General features: G+C 33.6%; 1 protein-coding gene across 2 annotated transcripts; it reads left to right on the forward strand.

The window, feature by feature from the left end:
- The first annotated feature begins 9,613 nt into the window (after positions 1–9,613).
- Positions 9,614–15,773, forward strand: LOC111792732 (kinesin-like protein KIN-14I). 2 transcript variants are annotated; one of them, XM_023674297.1, is made up of 19 exons: positions 9,614–10,090; positions 10,364–10,530; positions 10,601–10,744; positions 10,832–11,074; positions 11,172–11,243; positions 11,326–11,394; positions 12,157–12,234; positions 12,309–12,620; positions 12,688–12,769; positions 12,846–12,941; positions 13,035–13,211; positions 13,304–13,410; positions 13,505–13,683; positions 13,770–13,931; positions 14,012–14,265; positions 14,369–14,529; positions 14,609–14,800; positions 14,876–15,327; positions 15,414–15,773. In XM_023674297.1, exons 1-19 carry the CDS (start codon positions 9,973–9,975, stop codon positions 15,553–15,555), a joined length of 3,207 nt encoding a protein of 1,068 aa, XP_023530065.1. In that variant the 5' UTR covers positions 9,614–9,972; the 3' UTR covers positions 15,556–15,773. The 2 variants fall into 2 exon arrangements, with proteins under 2 accessions (XP_023530065.1, XP_023530066.1); XM_023674298.1 differs by having other exon boundaries at positions 12,315–12,620.
- Positions 15,774–16,256: the final 483 nt, after the last annotated feature.

Genomic DNA, 16,256 nt, shown 5'->3' on the forward strand with positions numbered 1-16,256 from the left:
TTTTTTTTTTTTTTTTTTTTTTTTTTTTTTTTTTTTTTTTTTTTTCATTACCTACTCTCTCTGTTTAATTCTTTTCAAACCTCTCTGGATTTAATTCTTTTCCAAACCTCTTGTTTAATGTTTAATTCTTTTCTTCCCTCTTTAATTATAACCGTTTAGTAAATGAAGGGGCTTCCCTCTTTAATTCTAACCGTTTAGTAAATGAAGGGGAGATCTAATTCTAAATAATTGTATAAAGGAGAAGATCTATCATCTCATTCAAAGATCTGACATGATTTCTAACTACTAATTAAAATCTAAATAACTGGGTAAGGTAGGTGGAGATATGATTCTAATTAATTCGAGAAAGGATTTTGAATTTTTTCTTTTTTTACTAAAAATATCATTCTAATTTTCTTTTATTTTCTTTCCTAATAATATCAGGAATCATCTTTTTTTTTTTAATTCTGCCCATTGTACGGACTATTTTCAATCTTGATTTTCATTTCTTTTCCCCTACCAAATTTTAATTGATTCTTGGGTTAAAATATCATCATTTCTAACTCAGATCTAAATAATTGCAACATATTAATATCCTTCCATACAAGAAAAAGAAAATGTAGATCTGACTACTAACCTTTTAAAATGACATCTCTCTTCGATTATCTGCCTAATCATCCCTCCATTATCTCCCTTTTTTTTCTCCCAGAAAATCTATCTGCCTTTCTTCTCCCCGAGAAAATGGCCTTTCTTCCTAGAGATCTATCTGCCTTTCTTCTCCCCATAAAATCTTTTTCTTTCTTTCTCTGTTTTGTTTGTAGAATTATTGATGACAGGAGGTATTTTAGGGTAGGGTGGAGAGATTGAAAGAGGGGTGGTCAGTTAATTTTTTATTTTATTTTATTTTATTTTTATTTTACTATTATTATTGTTATTATTATTATTATATATAACCTAACGGGGCGTTACATTATCTACCCCTAAAAAGAACTTTCGTCCTCGAAAGTCTCCAACTCGTATACTAACTTAGGAAATTTTTTCCTCTTATTTCGTCCTTACACTCCCACGTGGGCTCCTCGGTGTGGTGATTTCGCCACAACATCTTAACGAACGCAATGTTTCTGTCGCATAAGTGTTTTACTTCTCTTGCTAAGATTCTTATTGGTTATTTTTTGTAGCTCAAATCTTCATTGAGTTGGAGTGGTTGTAGTCTAATACGTGGATATGGTCCGTAACGTACTTCCTCAGCATCGACACATGAAATGCATTGTGTACTCCTGAGTGGGCTGGATAGGGTCCTTCGAGTTCTTGGTCATGCCCTTTGGCCTTACTAATGCTCCGGCCATAGTTTTTACCTTGATGAATGAAGTCTTCCACAAACACCTTGACAAGTTCGTGGTTGTTTACTTTCACGATAGTGGTCTATAGTTTGACCATGGAGGAGCATCAAACCCACCTGTAGTTGGTCTTCCAAAAGTTGAAAGAAAACCAATTAGATGTGAAAAGACAAAAGTGCTATTTTGTTCAACAACAGATCAATTTTCTCGGACACGTAATTGAGGCAAGACAATTAGGCATAGAAGAGGAGAAGGTAAAAGTCATCAAAGACTGGAAGACCCCTTCTTTGCTTACGAAAATACACTCCTTCCTCGAATTAGCCAATTACTATCTGACGAAAATACACTCCTTCCTCGAATTAGCCAATTACTATCGAAGATTCGTAGAGGGATTCTTGAAGCGTGCTGACCTCTTGATAAATCTATAGAAAAGGGATAACAAGTGGAGTTAGACTCCACCATGTCAAGAAGCCTTTGATGACCTAAAGAAGACCATGATGGGAGAGTAGTGTTAGGAATTTTTGACGTGACAAAGTTCTTTGAAGTCGAGGCCGAAGCATCAAACTTTGCCCTTGGGGTGCCCTTTTAAAGGTGGGACACCCAATCACATATGAAAGTCGAAAACTAAAAGAGACAGAAAGAAGGTACGCCATTTTTTAAAAAGAAGTCCTAGCTGTGATTCATTGTTTTCAAGCCTGGAGCCATTATCTCCTAGGGCCAAATTTATGGTCAAGACAACATCTTCCTATGTCATTTTTTTAACCAACCCAAGTTATTGTCTAAACATGCATGTTGGCAAATGCATGACAGAATTTTATTTTTATTTCGAGAACAAGCAGATACCTTGAGTTGAAAGAGTGAACATGCAGCCCTGTGCATGTTAGTCCACTTGCAAGCTATCAAGTTGTGTGGAATGATACAAGAAAGTATCAAGGAGAACTTTGCCAAAGACCCTACCGTCCAAACCATCCTATAATTGGCCAGAGAAGGAAAGTTCCACTAATTTTGGGTCAAAGAATAACCTACTCCTCACTAAAGATAATCGAATATACATCCCCATTCGAGAAACCTCAAGAGATTTCTTATCCTCCGCTCAAGCTTAAGAAATGGTTTTAGAAGGATGAATTTGGATAGATACCTCCAATTTCTTGAATCAAACTTGCTATTTTATACCCATATATTAACTCGATTTTTTAGCTTATTGGGCATTACGATACATGCCTCTTTTAGCTCATGATTTTTTTTTTTTCATAAAACCGTCTCCATTAATTGCTGCAAAGCTAATAGTATCTTTGGATTCAAGTTTTATGGACCGTCCACACAAAACTTGGTGTTTCTCCCAAATTCATTAAAAATTGAACCGATAAGAACTTTCTGATTACCATCGTTCCTTACCCTTTTAGATTTCATGATCTTTACGAAAAATACTCGAGTATCCAACAATCGCTTGAGAATAGTTTGGAGAGACAACATTGCCCGTAGGCTCCAATAGGATTTTAAAAAATCCTCCGATGGTCTACCATGGCTACTCGAATTGAAATAGCATGTTTAGGCCACTTTTAGCTCTCAAATCCTTCCTTCCTCAAACTTGTTGAAAAATTCATTTAGCAGTTGTAAGAATTGATCTGAGGAAACTCGTGTACCATGGGCCTCAAATTTAGAAGAAGTTCGAGAAAAGAAAAAAAAAAAAAAGTAAGAATTTATTTATCAGTCGACCTAAAGAAGATTGAGTGTTCTTGAGCGTACTCAAATTTCAGCTCAATCAAACGATTCCATATTAATATATCTTATATTTTATGTTGTTTGTAAATTTTAAAACCTAGTGGCATGTTCATAACTATCCAACCGTTTTTTCTTTTTAATTTTTTTTTTTAATTTTTCTTTTTGATAATTTTATTCTAAAAAAATCTTGAGTTCTTATAATTTCTTTGTAGTGCATTGAGATTCCTTTAGCTCTCGAACCTTTCTCAGGTTTCTTAATCTTTTTCTTGGATTCTTTAATCTTTTTCTTTGACACCTTAAACTTTACTCGAGTGTCTTAACTTTGCTTGGGGTCTTACACCTTTCTGGCTCACTCTAAATCATGCATTCACTTCTAGGAGAGGTGAAGGTGTTATGTTGATTATAATTATGGGGTCACTCCTTACAGTTCTATGACAATGTGAGGACTAGTAGTGCCACAACTCGATTTTCAAAATGAGCTCAAGGTTGGATTTTGATTTTTATGCAATCACGATGCTATCTCATGATAAGATTTGGATAGCTCTTATTTCTTAAGTAATTAGGTGGCCACTCTAAGTTAAGAAGAGTTCTAGGTAAGCTCATAGTTTTTATGTAACCGAGATGCTACCACAAGATTTGCCAAAAACAAAGAAGCAAGTTTAGAGTAGTTTTGATTTTTAAGCAATCAATATGCTACCCTAAGGTTAGGGATCAATAAGAAAATCTAAGTAGCATTTGATTTTCATGTAGTAATTATGCTACTCCAAAGTCATGAATTAAGACAAGAAACAAGCTTTATGGATAGACGTTGATGTTCTAAACCAATTATGTTTACAACCATGCCCTAAAGTAATATTACATAAGTCAAGTTCTGAAGACAAGTGGATCAACTTATCATGTTCCCATTGAAATAGGATCCATACAAGGAAAAGCACTTGTCATTCGTTGATTATTAGGGACATTCTGGAAACGTCCGGGTCAAATATGGCATTCAAATTAAGTTCCGAATTAGTGGATGCTGCCAAAAGGAGTGGCGATACCATACGTAAAAAGGAAGAGACTCATAGAATGACAGAGGCAAATAGAGTTTTTGCCCATTTTCGTTAATCCATGAACAGGATCTATATAGACACATAGGCCCATGGATCCATACATCTCGATCGGAAAAGAATCAATAGAAAAAGAAAGAATCGGAATTGATCGATATATTTCTCGAAACAAACGAAAAGGAAACGAAAGACGAAACATAAATCATGGATCAACTAAGCCAAGCCCTCTCGGGGACTTGCTTAAGAATAAGAAAGAGGAATCTCATGTAAATACCATGGAATAAGGTTTGATCCTATTCATGGGGATTCCGTAAATATTCCATTCCAAAAAGAGAAAGTTCGAAACAATTGGGATNATCAATAGAAAAAGAAAGAATTGGAATTAGTAGAGGATGGAATAAAGTTTGATCATATTCATGGGGATTCCGTAAATATTCCATTCCAAAAAGAGAAAGTTGTACTCATTCATATTCTTTCATGTTTTTCAGTGCCAATCAGGAGTTAGTAGAGGATGGAAGTGAATCTGGAGCTGCTGTCATATAGAGTCACACCCCATACCCTAAAGTTATCCTGACATCCAAGAATACTAGGCAATATTCTAATCATGTCCAAGGTGACTCTTGACCTCCCATCACGTGGTATATCATGACATCCATGTTTTTTTCATTTAATAAAACTAGTTCCAACATTTTCTTGGCAAACAAACCAACTCTAGAGGACAACCGTAGGAGCTTAACGAACTCTATTTTCGAATGGTGGAGGTAAACCATGGGAGCGTCATCTTTTGTCTATAGTAGGAAGAAGATGATGATGTGATTGGTTCAATTGAATTGGCCACATCTTGGTTTTTTGAACTAGCCTCGATTCTTGAAAGTTCACTCAATAAGGGACCTAATTAAGGAAAGGACTTGAACCAAGCTCCCAAACGCGACCGAGCAAGTGTGTAGCCATCCCAATCTTTTCTTACGTTATACTTGTAGGAATCACTTGAAAATATGGTAAAAAGTTAAGTTAGCTTGTTATTAAGTAAATGTGAAAGGATTAGGCCAAGATCTTAAAAGACATTTTACTTAGTAATTACCTAATAAAACCTAAAATCGAGTAACTTGTGAAATTAATCCCCTAAATAACATCCACTTTGCATGAAATTTTAAAATATGACCTAATATAATGAAATATGGACGTATATTGAATTTGAAGATGTAACGACCCGAAATTTTCTACTTAATTTAAGGTCGCCACTGTATACATATTATGAACATTGAATGTGAAAATACTTCATATAATTTTTTTTTTTAATCCTTATAGGACCTATCATAAGAGTCTACTTTCCTACGGCGGCCATCCTAACGGGCAATTGTGATATATACTTAATTTTCCTATACACGGTCCACACGTGCGAGTATGCACCCATCAGTCAATTTGAACACCTCCTGGGCCCCCTTTCTAGTCGGGCGAGCATTCTCTAGTACTATGATAACATAATGATCATTCTCTAGCATTCTCTAGTAGTTGTTGATGTCGGACACCCATTAGGAATAACGATTGTCACAACAACATTATGATAACATAATGATCATTCTCCTGTCTCGTGGTGTACGCATCCGTACTATCGTGAAAGATAAGAGGTATCCCTCAATGCATGAACACACAATAATGCATGAGGTCCCAATATTTTTCCATTTTCAATTAATACAACCCCGCTATCTTCTTCATTCATATCATATCATTTATCATATATTGCATGCATATGCCGGGGTTGTATATCATGCTAGTTCGATGTTTTGCATGTCAATCATATCATTCATGTAACATATATATTGTATCATAACATTTCCATATTTTCAGACATAACAATTCACATCATGCACATATCATATCATATCATATCTTAAATCATAACAGCCACATAGCATATCTCGAGTGTACCTTCAACATATCTTATCATAGCTATATCAATTCATTAAAGCTATCGTACCATAACATATATTATATCATCATAGCTATATCAATTCATTAAACCTATCGTACCATAACATATATTATATCATTCTCATATTATATTACAATATCTATAAATACATATATCATTCTTACATCCTAACCATTTTGTAAACATTTCATAGTCATATCGTTCCATATACATATCTTGGCCATATCGTTTCCTAAGCTTATCCTAACCATGTCGTTTCACCGGTCTATCATAATCACTTTTTTTTTTTTACATAACGTAACCGTATTGTTTTATCAATATATCATAACCATATCGTTTTCTATACATAATCTTATCGTATTATTTTATCAATCTATCATAACTATATTGTTTTCTATACATGAACCTTACCATATCGTTTTATCAACTATCATAACCATATCGTTTTCTATATATAACCTTATCGTATCGTTTTATCAATCTATCATAACCATAATGTTTATCACATTCTTCTTGTATCCGATCTCAAACATATCATTGAACACATCGTACCATAAGTATTTTTATACAATTCACATATCATATCATAGTCATCGATTCATAAAAAATTCACACATACCAAATATATGACATGCAGAACCATGAGGCACGTGTCAACTTCAAATATAATTATGGCGATACTAAAGTCACTTGCTTGGTTGACCTTTAGACCTTCTCCTATTTTTTGAGATTAGCTTCCCTTGTCCCCTAATTCTTTAATAAAAGTATAGAAAAGCTAACAAAACCTTCTAGTGGAATGAGGTGAGAGAAAGAGAAGTTTGTTAGGGAGGGTTTCGAGGGGAGGAGTGGAGAAAAATTATGGAGGAAGTGGGTTTTTTTTTTTTTTTTTTTTTTTAATTCCTTTAATATATTAGATATATTAAAAAGAAACAAAATATATTTTATTTGATTATTAAATAGTACAATAATCTCCTTTGAATAAAAATATATATTTAAAATTAAATATAACTTAAATAAAATATTATATCATAACAATATAAATATTTAACCTTATAAATATAAACTTTATTAAAAACCACATTTTATTTAACATTACACTTAACTCCTTTATTATTTATTATTATTTAAGGAATAATATTAAATTATAAATAAAATATTTAAAATTATTATTCTTAAAAATAAATAATAAAATATAAATTTTTATAGCATAAATCTCAACTTATTAAAAGCCTTTCTTAATTTTTGTGAATTATGAAAAATATAAAATNAAAAAAAAAAAAAAAAAAAAATGAATGGGAAGTAGTTAGAATTAAAATTTTATATGTATGAATGATTGATTTAGTAGGTAGGTAGCAATAGATAAATAAATAATAATTATGCTTAAACATTTTGTAATGGGTTGAAATAATATAGTTTTTTTTTCTTTTCTCTTAGTTAACTACCTCCTCTAAGCATATGGGCATGTGCCTTAATTTAATTAAGCCTACACTGCCCTACACTCTACATCTTAAGGTGCATGCATGCTCAACCACATCATTCAATTATATCCTTAATAAAACTTTTTAAAATAAACTAAAATTACTTTCCACTACATTCACCCCCTTCGGGGCCCAACATACTTACCCCACCAAATTCATCCTCCTTCAGGGCCTAGCGTCCTTACTGACACATCGCATAGTGTCTTGACTCCGATACCATTTGTAACGACCTAAACCCACCGCTAGCATATATTGTCTATTGTTCTTTTTGTGCGCATTTGTAACGACTCAGACCCACTGCTAGCAAATATTATCTTTTTTAAGATTTTTTTTTCCAGTTTTCCTTCAAGATTTTTAAAATACATCTTTTAGTGAAAGGTTTTCACACAAGGGGATTTGGTTATCCTCTCATAGTAAGTAGGATATCACAAATTTCAATTCCTACTAAAAAAAAATATGACTAAGTGGTTTAATTTGGGTGAAACTTTTATCACGTAAAGTAATTTTAATATTGAGAAATTAAAAAGGTACAAATGAAAAATGTTGGAAGTATAGGGACCAAAGGGAAAATGTAGCATTTTGTTTATTAATATTTTAATAGTATGAATTTATAAAATTAAAATAAAAAAATAGAAGCACTTGCTCTAATTATTGATATTTATTACAACCGCCCATCAAAATTTTCCTTTTTTACAAAATTTCCCGAAAAAAATTTACTAAATAATTCCAAAAATAATTAAATCGATAAATCATATCCAAAGTTGAATTTATATAAATATATAATTACTAATATTTTTGTGTACAAATCTTTCTGTAATCATGAAGATCTCAAAGAGGTTTAAATATAGTTTTTATTTTTTATTTTTAATGAATTGGTTATTGAATTTTCTTTTTTAATTTTAATATTTAAAATTAAATTAGTCTTTGCTTTATTCTTCCCATACAAATTTAATTATCGTTTAGTACTATTGTAACATTCATCTATAATATCCCAAAATTAATAAATTCATAAACTACTTTTTACAAAAATATATATATATATATATATATATATATAAATTTTGGGATTTTTTTTTTTTTTAAAGTATGAGTATTTAAAAATACTTAGTAAGTAACCCTAGTGTTGGAGTCGTAAAATATATTCACATATAACAAATATCAGGAATGAGTTATTCCTATAATTCACAATTATCTTTTGGTCTCTATTTTTTTTAATGCTTAGTATAAACGTACACTAACTAATAGTCAGACTTAAGGGTACGTCAGTCGTTTGAGAATCTAACACTTTCGTTGAATTAAATAATTTTTTGAAGTTGAATAAATATTAAAGTATATAGAAAGTTTTTTTTTTTTAAAAAAAAAAATGATTTAAATGCATGCCATAACATATTCTTAAATCCAATGAAAAATTTAATGAGGTGGACTCAATCATGAGAAAGAGAAAGTAAAGTATCGACTATATGGGTTAAAGGCTTAATTTATAAGCAATTAAATAAATAAATAAATAAATAAATAAATAAATAAATTATATTACAAGTTTCTCAATAATTTTATATATTATAAGTTTTAATTTTATCTGTAATTAAATTTTTTTTTAATGTTAATATTAAAATTGACTTGAGTTATCTAAAAATAATAATTAAATTTCTCTATCAAATTTATAGTAAATTAGAAGACATTTTAAATTATCTTCTCTTAAATTTTTATTAATTAATATTATGGATCAATTTTAACATTTAATAAAAATTTGATATTTTCTAAACCAGACTATGATGACTAAATTAAATAATAATAATAATTAACTAAAGAAAAAAGGAAGAAAATTATAAGTTTACATTAGTTTAGGCAATAAAGCAAATAATAATAATTTTACTAAAGATATTCTTATTTGTCGTCTTTCCCACGTTAATAAGAAAAGAAAAAAAATCAATATGTAAAAAAACACAATAAAACAAAATTTAAAATTTAAAATTTGTAGAGAAGAAATTAAGAGAAAACAATAATTATAGGGGCAAAATGGTAACTTTAGGCAATTAAAAAAAAAAAAAAAAAAAAAAACTAATTGGGAATTTTAAATTTTCTCACCCGTTGAACACAAACCGTTGAGCCATCTTGTTCGCGGAAGGCTCGGAACTTGTTTCGCTCCCATTTTCTCCAACAAAATTTGACGAACACATAAAACTGAAACTTGGAAGATCCTTGCAGAGAAGAAAAAGCATTCGATCCACCACAAAAAAGGGCAGAAAAGAACACAATAATCTCCCTCTTTCTATTTTCTTCAATTTTCTTCAATGATCCTTCACCCAGAATCAACCATCCCCTTCTCCTAATCTCTCGTTTCGACCCTTTTTTTTTTCAGTATCATTTCTATTCCAACGCCCATTTTGGTTCTGGAAATTTTGGATCGTTAGGAGTAGCTTAGGATTTTATTTGATTTTGTGTTTTTGTTTCTGTGGATTCTTGACGGGTTAGTAATGGCGACAGAGCAAGTTTTTCCGTTTTCTGTTACTTCTGTGATTGAGGAAGTTCTTCAACAGCATGGAGTTCGTACTCGTAACATCGATTTGGCTTCGAAGAAAACTGAAGAAGACTGTATGTTCTTGGTTTTCTTCTTTTCTGGGTTTTGCATTTTCACAATCGATTCGTTGTTTTTTTCTTTTTCTTTTTCTTTTTCTTTTCCATATGATATGTATATCTCTGGTGTTGGAATGATTTGATTTCGTGTTTTTTGTTTCTGGATTTTGAAAAACCTAACCTAAGTACTTGCCCGATAGCGCCATTTCCTGTTTCTCTCATCTCTTCAGATACATGTTATTAGTCTTTCATTTGAAAACGAAACTGAGTGTTCATCATATTACTTTGAAGCCTTGAGAAGGTATGAAGCGGCGGGGTGGCTAAGGAAAACTGTTGGAGTTGTTGGTGGAAAGGACTTGCCAGCATGTCCTTCTGAAGAGGAATTTAGGCTTGGATTAAGAAGCGGAATTATTCTTTGCAATGTTCTAAATAAGGTCCAACGTGGGGCAGTACCAAAGGTATATATATATACATAGTTCATCTATTTCTCCATCTTAGTTTTTGGTTTCAATTCCTGTTCTTGAGTAGGTTGTTGAAGGCCGATGTGATTCTGTAATCATCCCTGATGGGGCACCCCTATCTGCATATCAACACTTCGAAAACGTGAGAAATTTTCTTGCAGCCATACAAGAAATGGGGTTGCCAACTTTTGAAGCCTCTGATCTAGAACATGTAAGTTTCGTAGAGTTCTTGGTCCTTTTTTATGGTAACTTGATGAACCATATTCATGTATTTGTTGTATGGGGATGGGTATGTCAGGGAGGGAAATCTACGAGGGTTGTGAACTCTGTTCTGGCACTCAAATCTTATAGCACCTGGAAACAAGCAGGCGGAACTGGGGTGTGGAAATATGTTGGAACAGCTAAATCACCAACATCCAGGAAAAATGTGGTGACAAAAAATAATTCAGAACCATCCACCACTTCTTTAACAAAAACCTCATCACCTGCTGATAGTTTTTCTCTTGAATCCTCTTCAAGTGATGATCCTAGCAATGAAGCAGTTAGTGAGCTTTTCATCCTTCTTTTTGTTTACTTTTTATTATGTTGTTGTTGTTGTTTGCTGCTACAATCAATTTAATAAACAATTTGGAGTGCAGGAATCCTCTCGTCCTTTACATATGCTACTTTGCCAACTTCTTTCTAATAAACAGATTGACGAAATTCCAAGTGTAAGTGTTAGCTTTTAATTCTTAGAACTATGAAGATGGTGAGCTGAGTTTTCTCTTCTTTTTCTTCCTATGGAATTTATAGATTGTGGAATGTATGTTTGGTAAAGTCATGGAGGAGTTTGAGCAACGATTACTCGCTCAAAACAATATGGTATACTCTCTGTTTCCCGCACTGTTTTGTAGTAGCAATCTATACTTAATTTAAAATACATCATTTTCCTTTCACCTCAAGAGTTGAGCGGTACTGGTTAGAAATCACGACTCTCTGCAATGGTATGATATTGTCCACTTTGAGCAAAGCTCTCACACCAATGAAGATGTATTCCTTTCTTATAAACCCACGATCATTCCCTACATTAGACAATGTGGGACTCCCTCCCAACAATCCTCAACAATCCTCCCTTCGAACAAAGTACACTTTAGAGCCTCCCCTGAGTTCTATGTAGCCCTCAAACAGCCTCCCCTTAATCAAGGCTCGACTCCTTTCTCTAGAGCCCTCGAACAAAGTACACTCTTTGTTCGACACATGAGTCACTTTTGACTACACCTTTGAAACTAGTAATTTCTTTGTTCGACACTTGAGGATTCTATTGACACGGCTAAATTAAGGGCATGACTCTAATACCATGTTAAGAATCACAAGTCTCCACAGTGGTATGATATTGTCTACTTTGAGCATAAGCTCTCGTGGCTTTGCTTTGGGCTTCCCCAAAAAGCCTCATACCAATGGAGATGTATTCCTTACTTATAAACCCATGATCATTCCCTAAATTAGCCATTGTGAGACTCCCTCCCACCAATCCTCAACAATCCTCCCCTTGAACAAAGTACACTATAGAGCCTCCCTTGAGGCCTAATACAATCACTACATCTTCATATTTATTCTGTGCTTATGGCATTTCATTCTGCCCAGATGAAGGCAAGTCCTGAAGATGTGGCAGAGTCCGTAACTAATAAATCTCCTCCACAAACCACTTCTGCTGATGAAACAGTAAGCTGTGAATTTATATATCTTATGAAAATTTATAAACAATTTCTTGTTAATATAGTTTCTGTTTTTGAGAGATTAAGATGGAAGAGGAAACGAGTGGTGCTCCTGAAGAAATTAGTAGTCCAGAAGCAACAAGTTGTTGTGAAGAAATAAATAGTCCAAAAGAGTGTCATGAAGCAACAAGTTGTTGTGAAGAAATAAATAGTCCAAAAGAGTGTCACGAAGCAACAAGTTGTTGTGAAGATATAAATGGTCCAAAAGAGTGTTTTCCTGAAGAAAGTTTTTCTAAAGAGGACTGTGATTGCTTTGATGAACGCAATGAGGAATTAGAACGACAGCTTTTGAGAAGACAGATGCTGCTAGAACAGCAACAGAAGAACATACAGGTAGCTGTTGAAGTTAGTTAATTACCGTTCTGGAATATATGATTTTGAACTTAGTTTTCTTCTGTAGATGTTGAAGTGTACTCTTGATGAAACCAAAGCAGGAATGCAGATTTTGCAAATGAAGTACCAAGAGGAATTCAATAATCTTGGTATAAATTCTTTTACTATTCTTCTACCTTGTAACCTTTCAATTGTATTCTCAAGTTATGAATTCATTTAAATTAGGTAAGCGCATGCATACTGTGGCGTATGCTGCTTCAGAATACCGAAAAGTTCTCGATGAAAATCGAAAACTATATAACCAAGTCCAAGACCTCAAAGGTAGCATCATTTGCAATGCCTCAAGTTTTTTTTAGTTTTGTATTCTTAACTTCCTTAATATAACAATGATGTTCTTGCATTACAATCTATCAGGAAATATAAGAGTATATTGTAGAGTTCGACCATTCCTCGGTGGACACTCGAATCGACCCTCTACCGTTGATCGTATTGATGATGGGAATATGAGCATTGTGTCACCATCGAAATACAGCAAAGAGGGAAGGAAATCATTCAGTTTCAACAAAGTATTTGGGCCTTCTGCCACCCAAGGTTCAACTGTCTTTCTTTCTTCCTTTCTTTCTTTCTTTCTTTCATGGTCTTATCATATAACTTTTCAGCATAATGAACTTTCTTTCATGCAGGTGAAGTTTTTTCAGATACTCAACCTTTGATTCGATCAGTCCTAGATGGTTATAACGTCTGCATATTTGCTTACGGACAAACTGGATCAGGAAAAACGTACACCATGGTAAGAGATAAAGCGCACCAACATTAAATTATGTGCTTATTTTCATGTCTTTGTGAAGAAAAAAGAACTCATTATCTCATTGGAAAAAATTCAGTCAGGACCAACCGAACTCACTGAGGAGACTTTAGGTGTAAACTACAGGGCATTGAGTGATTTATTTGTTCTTTCACAAGAAAGGAAACATACCATTTGCTATGACATATCTGTTCAGATGCTTGAGATTTACAACGACCAAATAAGGGATCTCCTTGCGACGGATTCCACTAACAGAAGATATCCTTCTCATTGCATTTGGCTTTATTTTGTTCCATATGGTGAAGCTGTTGCTATAATAATGCATGTCCTTAACTGGTAATTACATTGGAAGTTCGAAACAGTTCTCAAAACGGGATTAACGTACCCGAGGCATCCCTTATACCCGTATCATCGACATCAGATGTCCTAAATTTGATGAATATTGGCCAAAATAATCGTGCAGTGTGCTCTACTGCCATGAACGATCGAAGCAGTCGTTCTCATAGGTACATTTTCATAATGTATGAAGATTTATATGCTGTAAGAGTTTCCTAATGTGCATGAATTATTACTGCAACAATTGCAGCTGCTTAACTGTTCATGTTCAAGGAAGAGATTTGACATCTGGGGCAATTCTTCGTGGGTGTATGCATCTTGTTGACTTGGCAGGAAGTGAAAGGGTTGACAAGTCCGAGGTAATAGGAGATAGATTGAAAGAGGCACAACATATCAACAAATCTCTTTCTGCCTTGGGAGATGTTATTTCCTCTCTTGCTCAAAAGAATGCACATGTTCCCTATAGGAACAGTAAACTCACCCAGTTGCTCCAAGATTCACTTGGTATGTTATTTCCTCTGTTGAGTGTGTCTCCTCTCCCTATATAATAATAATACTTCCATAACTTGGACTGGACACTCATGTTTGGCTAACCATAACTTCTCAGGGGGTCAAGCAAAGACACTCATGTTTGTTCATATAAGTCCAGAGCCTGAAGCTCTTGGAGAAACATTGAGTACTTTAAAGTTTGCTGAAAGGGTTTCAACTGTTGAGCTCGGTGCTGCTCGGGTTAACAAAGACGCCGAGTCGAAAGAGCTCAAGGAACAGGTCTTCTACTTTTTATTTGAATGAAACACCCTTTATATGCTTCTTATTATTGTGTCTTGTTTTATTTGTGATTCCCCAGATAGCTAACCTAAAAGCGGCCTTATCGAAGAAGGAGAGTGAAATGGAGCAATATTCTCGATCAAGCTCTCCTGAAAAAAATAGGATGAAAACTTTCCTGTCATCCCCTTCACTTCCTAGCTGGAAAAGTGTTGTGGAGATGTCCGTTAATAGAACCAACTCAATGGAAGATGTTCGTAATGCAGCCGCAGAGGTATTGAAAATCAGTATGATTGGATATATTAGTGAAAATCTTGATTTGTATTTGGTTATTTGGTTACTACAACAGGCTCAAAACAAATTGAATAACTCAAAGCTGAAAAGAAGAAGCTTAGATCCCCGAGACATGTTAAGATCATCTCCATGGCCACCCTTGAGCGCAGCACTTGTTAATCCGAAGCATGACAAGAAAGAATCTGTTTCAAGCAATTGGGATGAAACCCTTGCAGTAAACGAATTTTCTGAGACATTTGAACCGAATTTTCTTGTAGATCCTCCTCCAAAGGCGTTGTACTCTGAAAACCTGTTCAACAACTCTGATGCGCAGAGGAACCAGTTTGAGGTGGGCAGCACTGATGATTCTGATGACCATGACGCTGCAAATAGCGAGACATCAGAGCCAGAAGTACTTTGGCAGTCCAGCCTTCCACTTCCAAAAGCTTCAAGCATTCCAGGTTTGGGATCAAAGCCAAAGAAAACAGCTAATAATCCTAAGCAGCAAGCCAGCAAGCCAGAAGTTAGGTACTTTTTCTGAAACTAATTATAAAGATTAGGAAATGAGTTTGAGATTGATATATGTTTGAATATGTATGTATGTATGAATGTAGGAGCTCCATTCCATCATTAATTCCTCTTTCATCAAGGAAATCGCAGACGGGAGCTTCCCAACCGATGGCTGCCAAGGTGGTGGGGAAACAGGCATTTCCATTTGAAGGGAAGAAGAAGGGTGGCTATGGCTATAATAAATGATGATGGAATGTGTGTGTGTGTTCATCAATTGAGTCTTCCTCATTTTTGTTTTCCCTTTTTATATCTATTTATTGTTGTGTATATATACATACATACATATATATATATAGAGAGAGAGAGAGAGAAAGAGAGAGAGAGAGAGAGAGATTCTGTTTTGAGTTTGCAATAGTTCCAAGTTGCCTTGAGTTTCTGTATTGAATCTTCAAATGCATGGTGAAATGGGTCCTCCAATTTGTTTATATATTGGTCCATTCTATTTAAAAGGCACTAATACTTTGACTGAATAAGTCAGTTTTTCGTAAACGTGGGAGTGTGAGAGTTTGAGCCTTGGCCTCCTTCAGAGAATGAGTATATACACCTTTTACTAATAAGTTAGATGTTCGAGGTTCGAATCTTAAAAGTTAAATTTCAAGTTAGTTTGTACATGAACTTTAAATTAATTTGTGTCTATTTAGTCTCTAAATTTAAAAAATATCTAAGTTTTAAAAATTAACTAATTTATTAGATATAAAATTGAAGGTTAGGTTTATTAGAATCTCAAAGTTAATATAAAATTAGATCTTTTGTTTACTAGAATCTTAAATTATGTTTATTGAAATTTAGAGAAAAAAATAATAATAATTTAAACCAATGAAATGGAAAGTGACCTATTCTGACCTAAGATTAGAAATTTAAATATGAGTCACCCTGTGCACGTGCAC

Source organism: Cucurbita pepo, chromosome LG04 (assembly GCF_002806865.2).
Source record: "Cucurbita pepo subsp. pepo cultivar mu-cu-16 chromosome LG04, ASM280686v2, whole genome shotgun sequence".
NCBI classification, from domain to species: domain Eukaryota; kingdom Viridiplantae; phylum Streptophyta; class Magnoliopsida; order Cucurbitales; family Cucurbitaceae; genus Cucurbita; species Cucurbita pepo.

Bases quoted from the DNA above. Each gene is read 5' to 3' on its own strand.
- LOC111792732 (XM_023674297.1), top strand. From the start codon at position 9,973: ATGGCGACAGAGCAAGTTTTTCCGTTTTCTGTTACTTCTGTGATTGAG. The intron at 12,235-12,308 runs GTAAGCTGTGAA...TGTTTTTGAGAG, and splicing joins CCACTTCTGCTGATGAAACA to ATTAAGATGGAAGAGGAAAC. The intron at 13,684-13,769 runs ATATCCTTCTCA...ACTGGTAATTAC, and splicing joins ACGGATTCCACTAACAGAAG to ATTGGAAGTTCGAAACAGTT.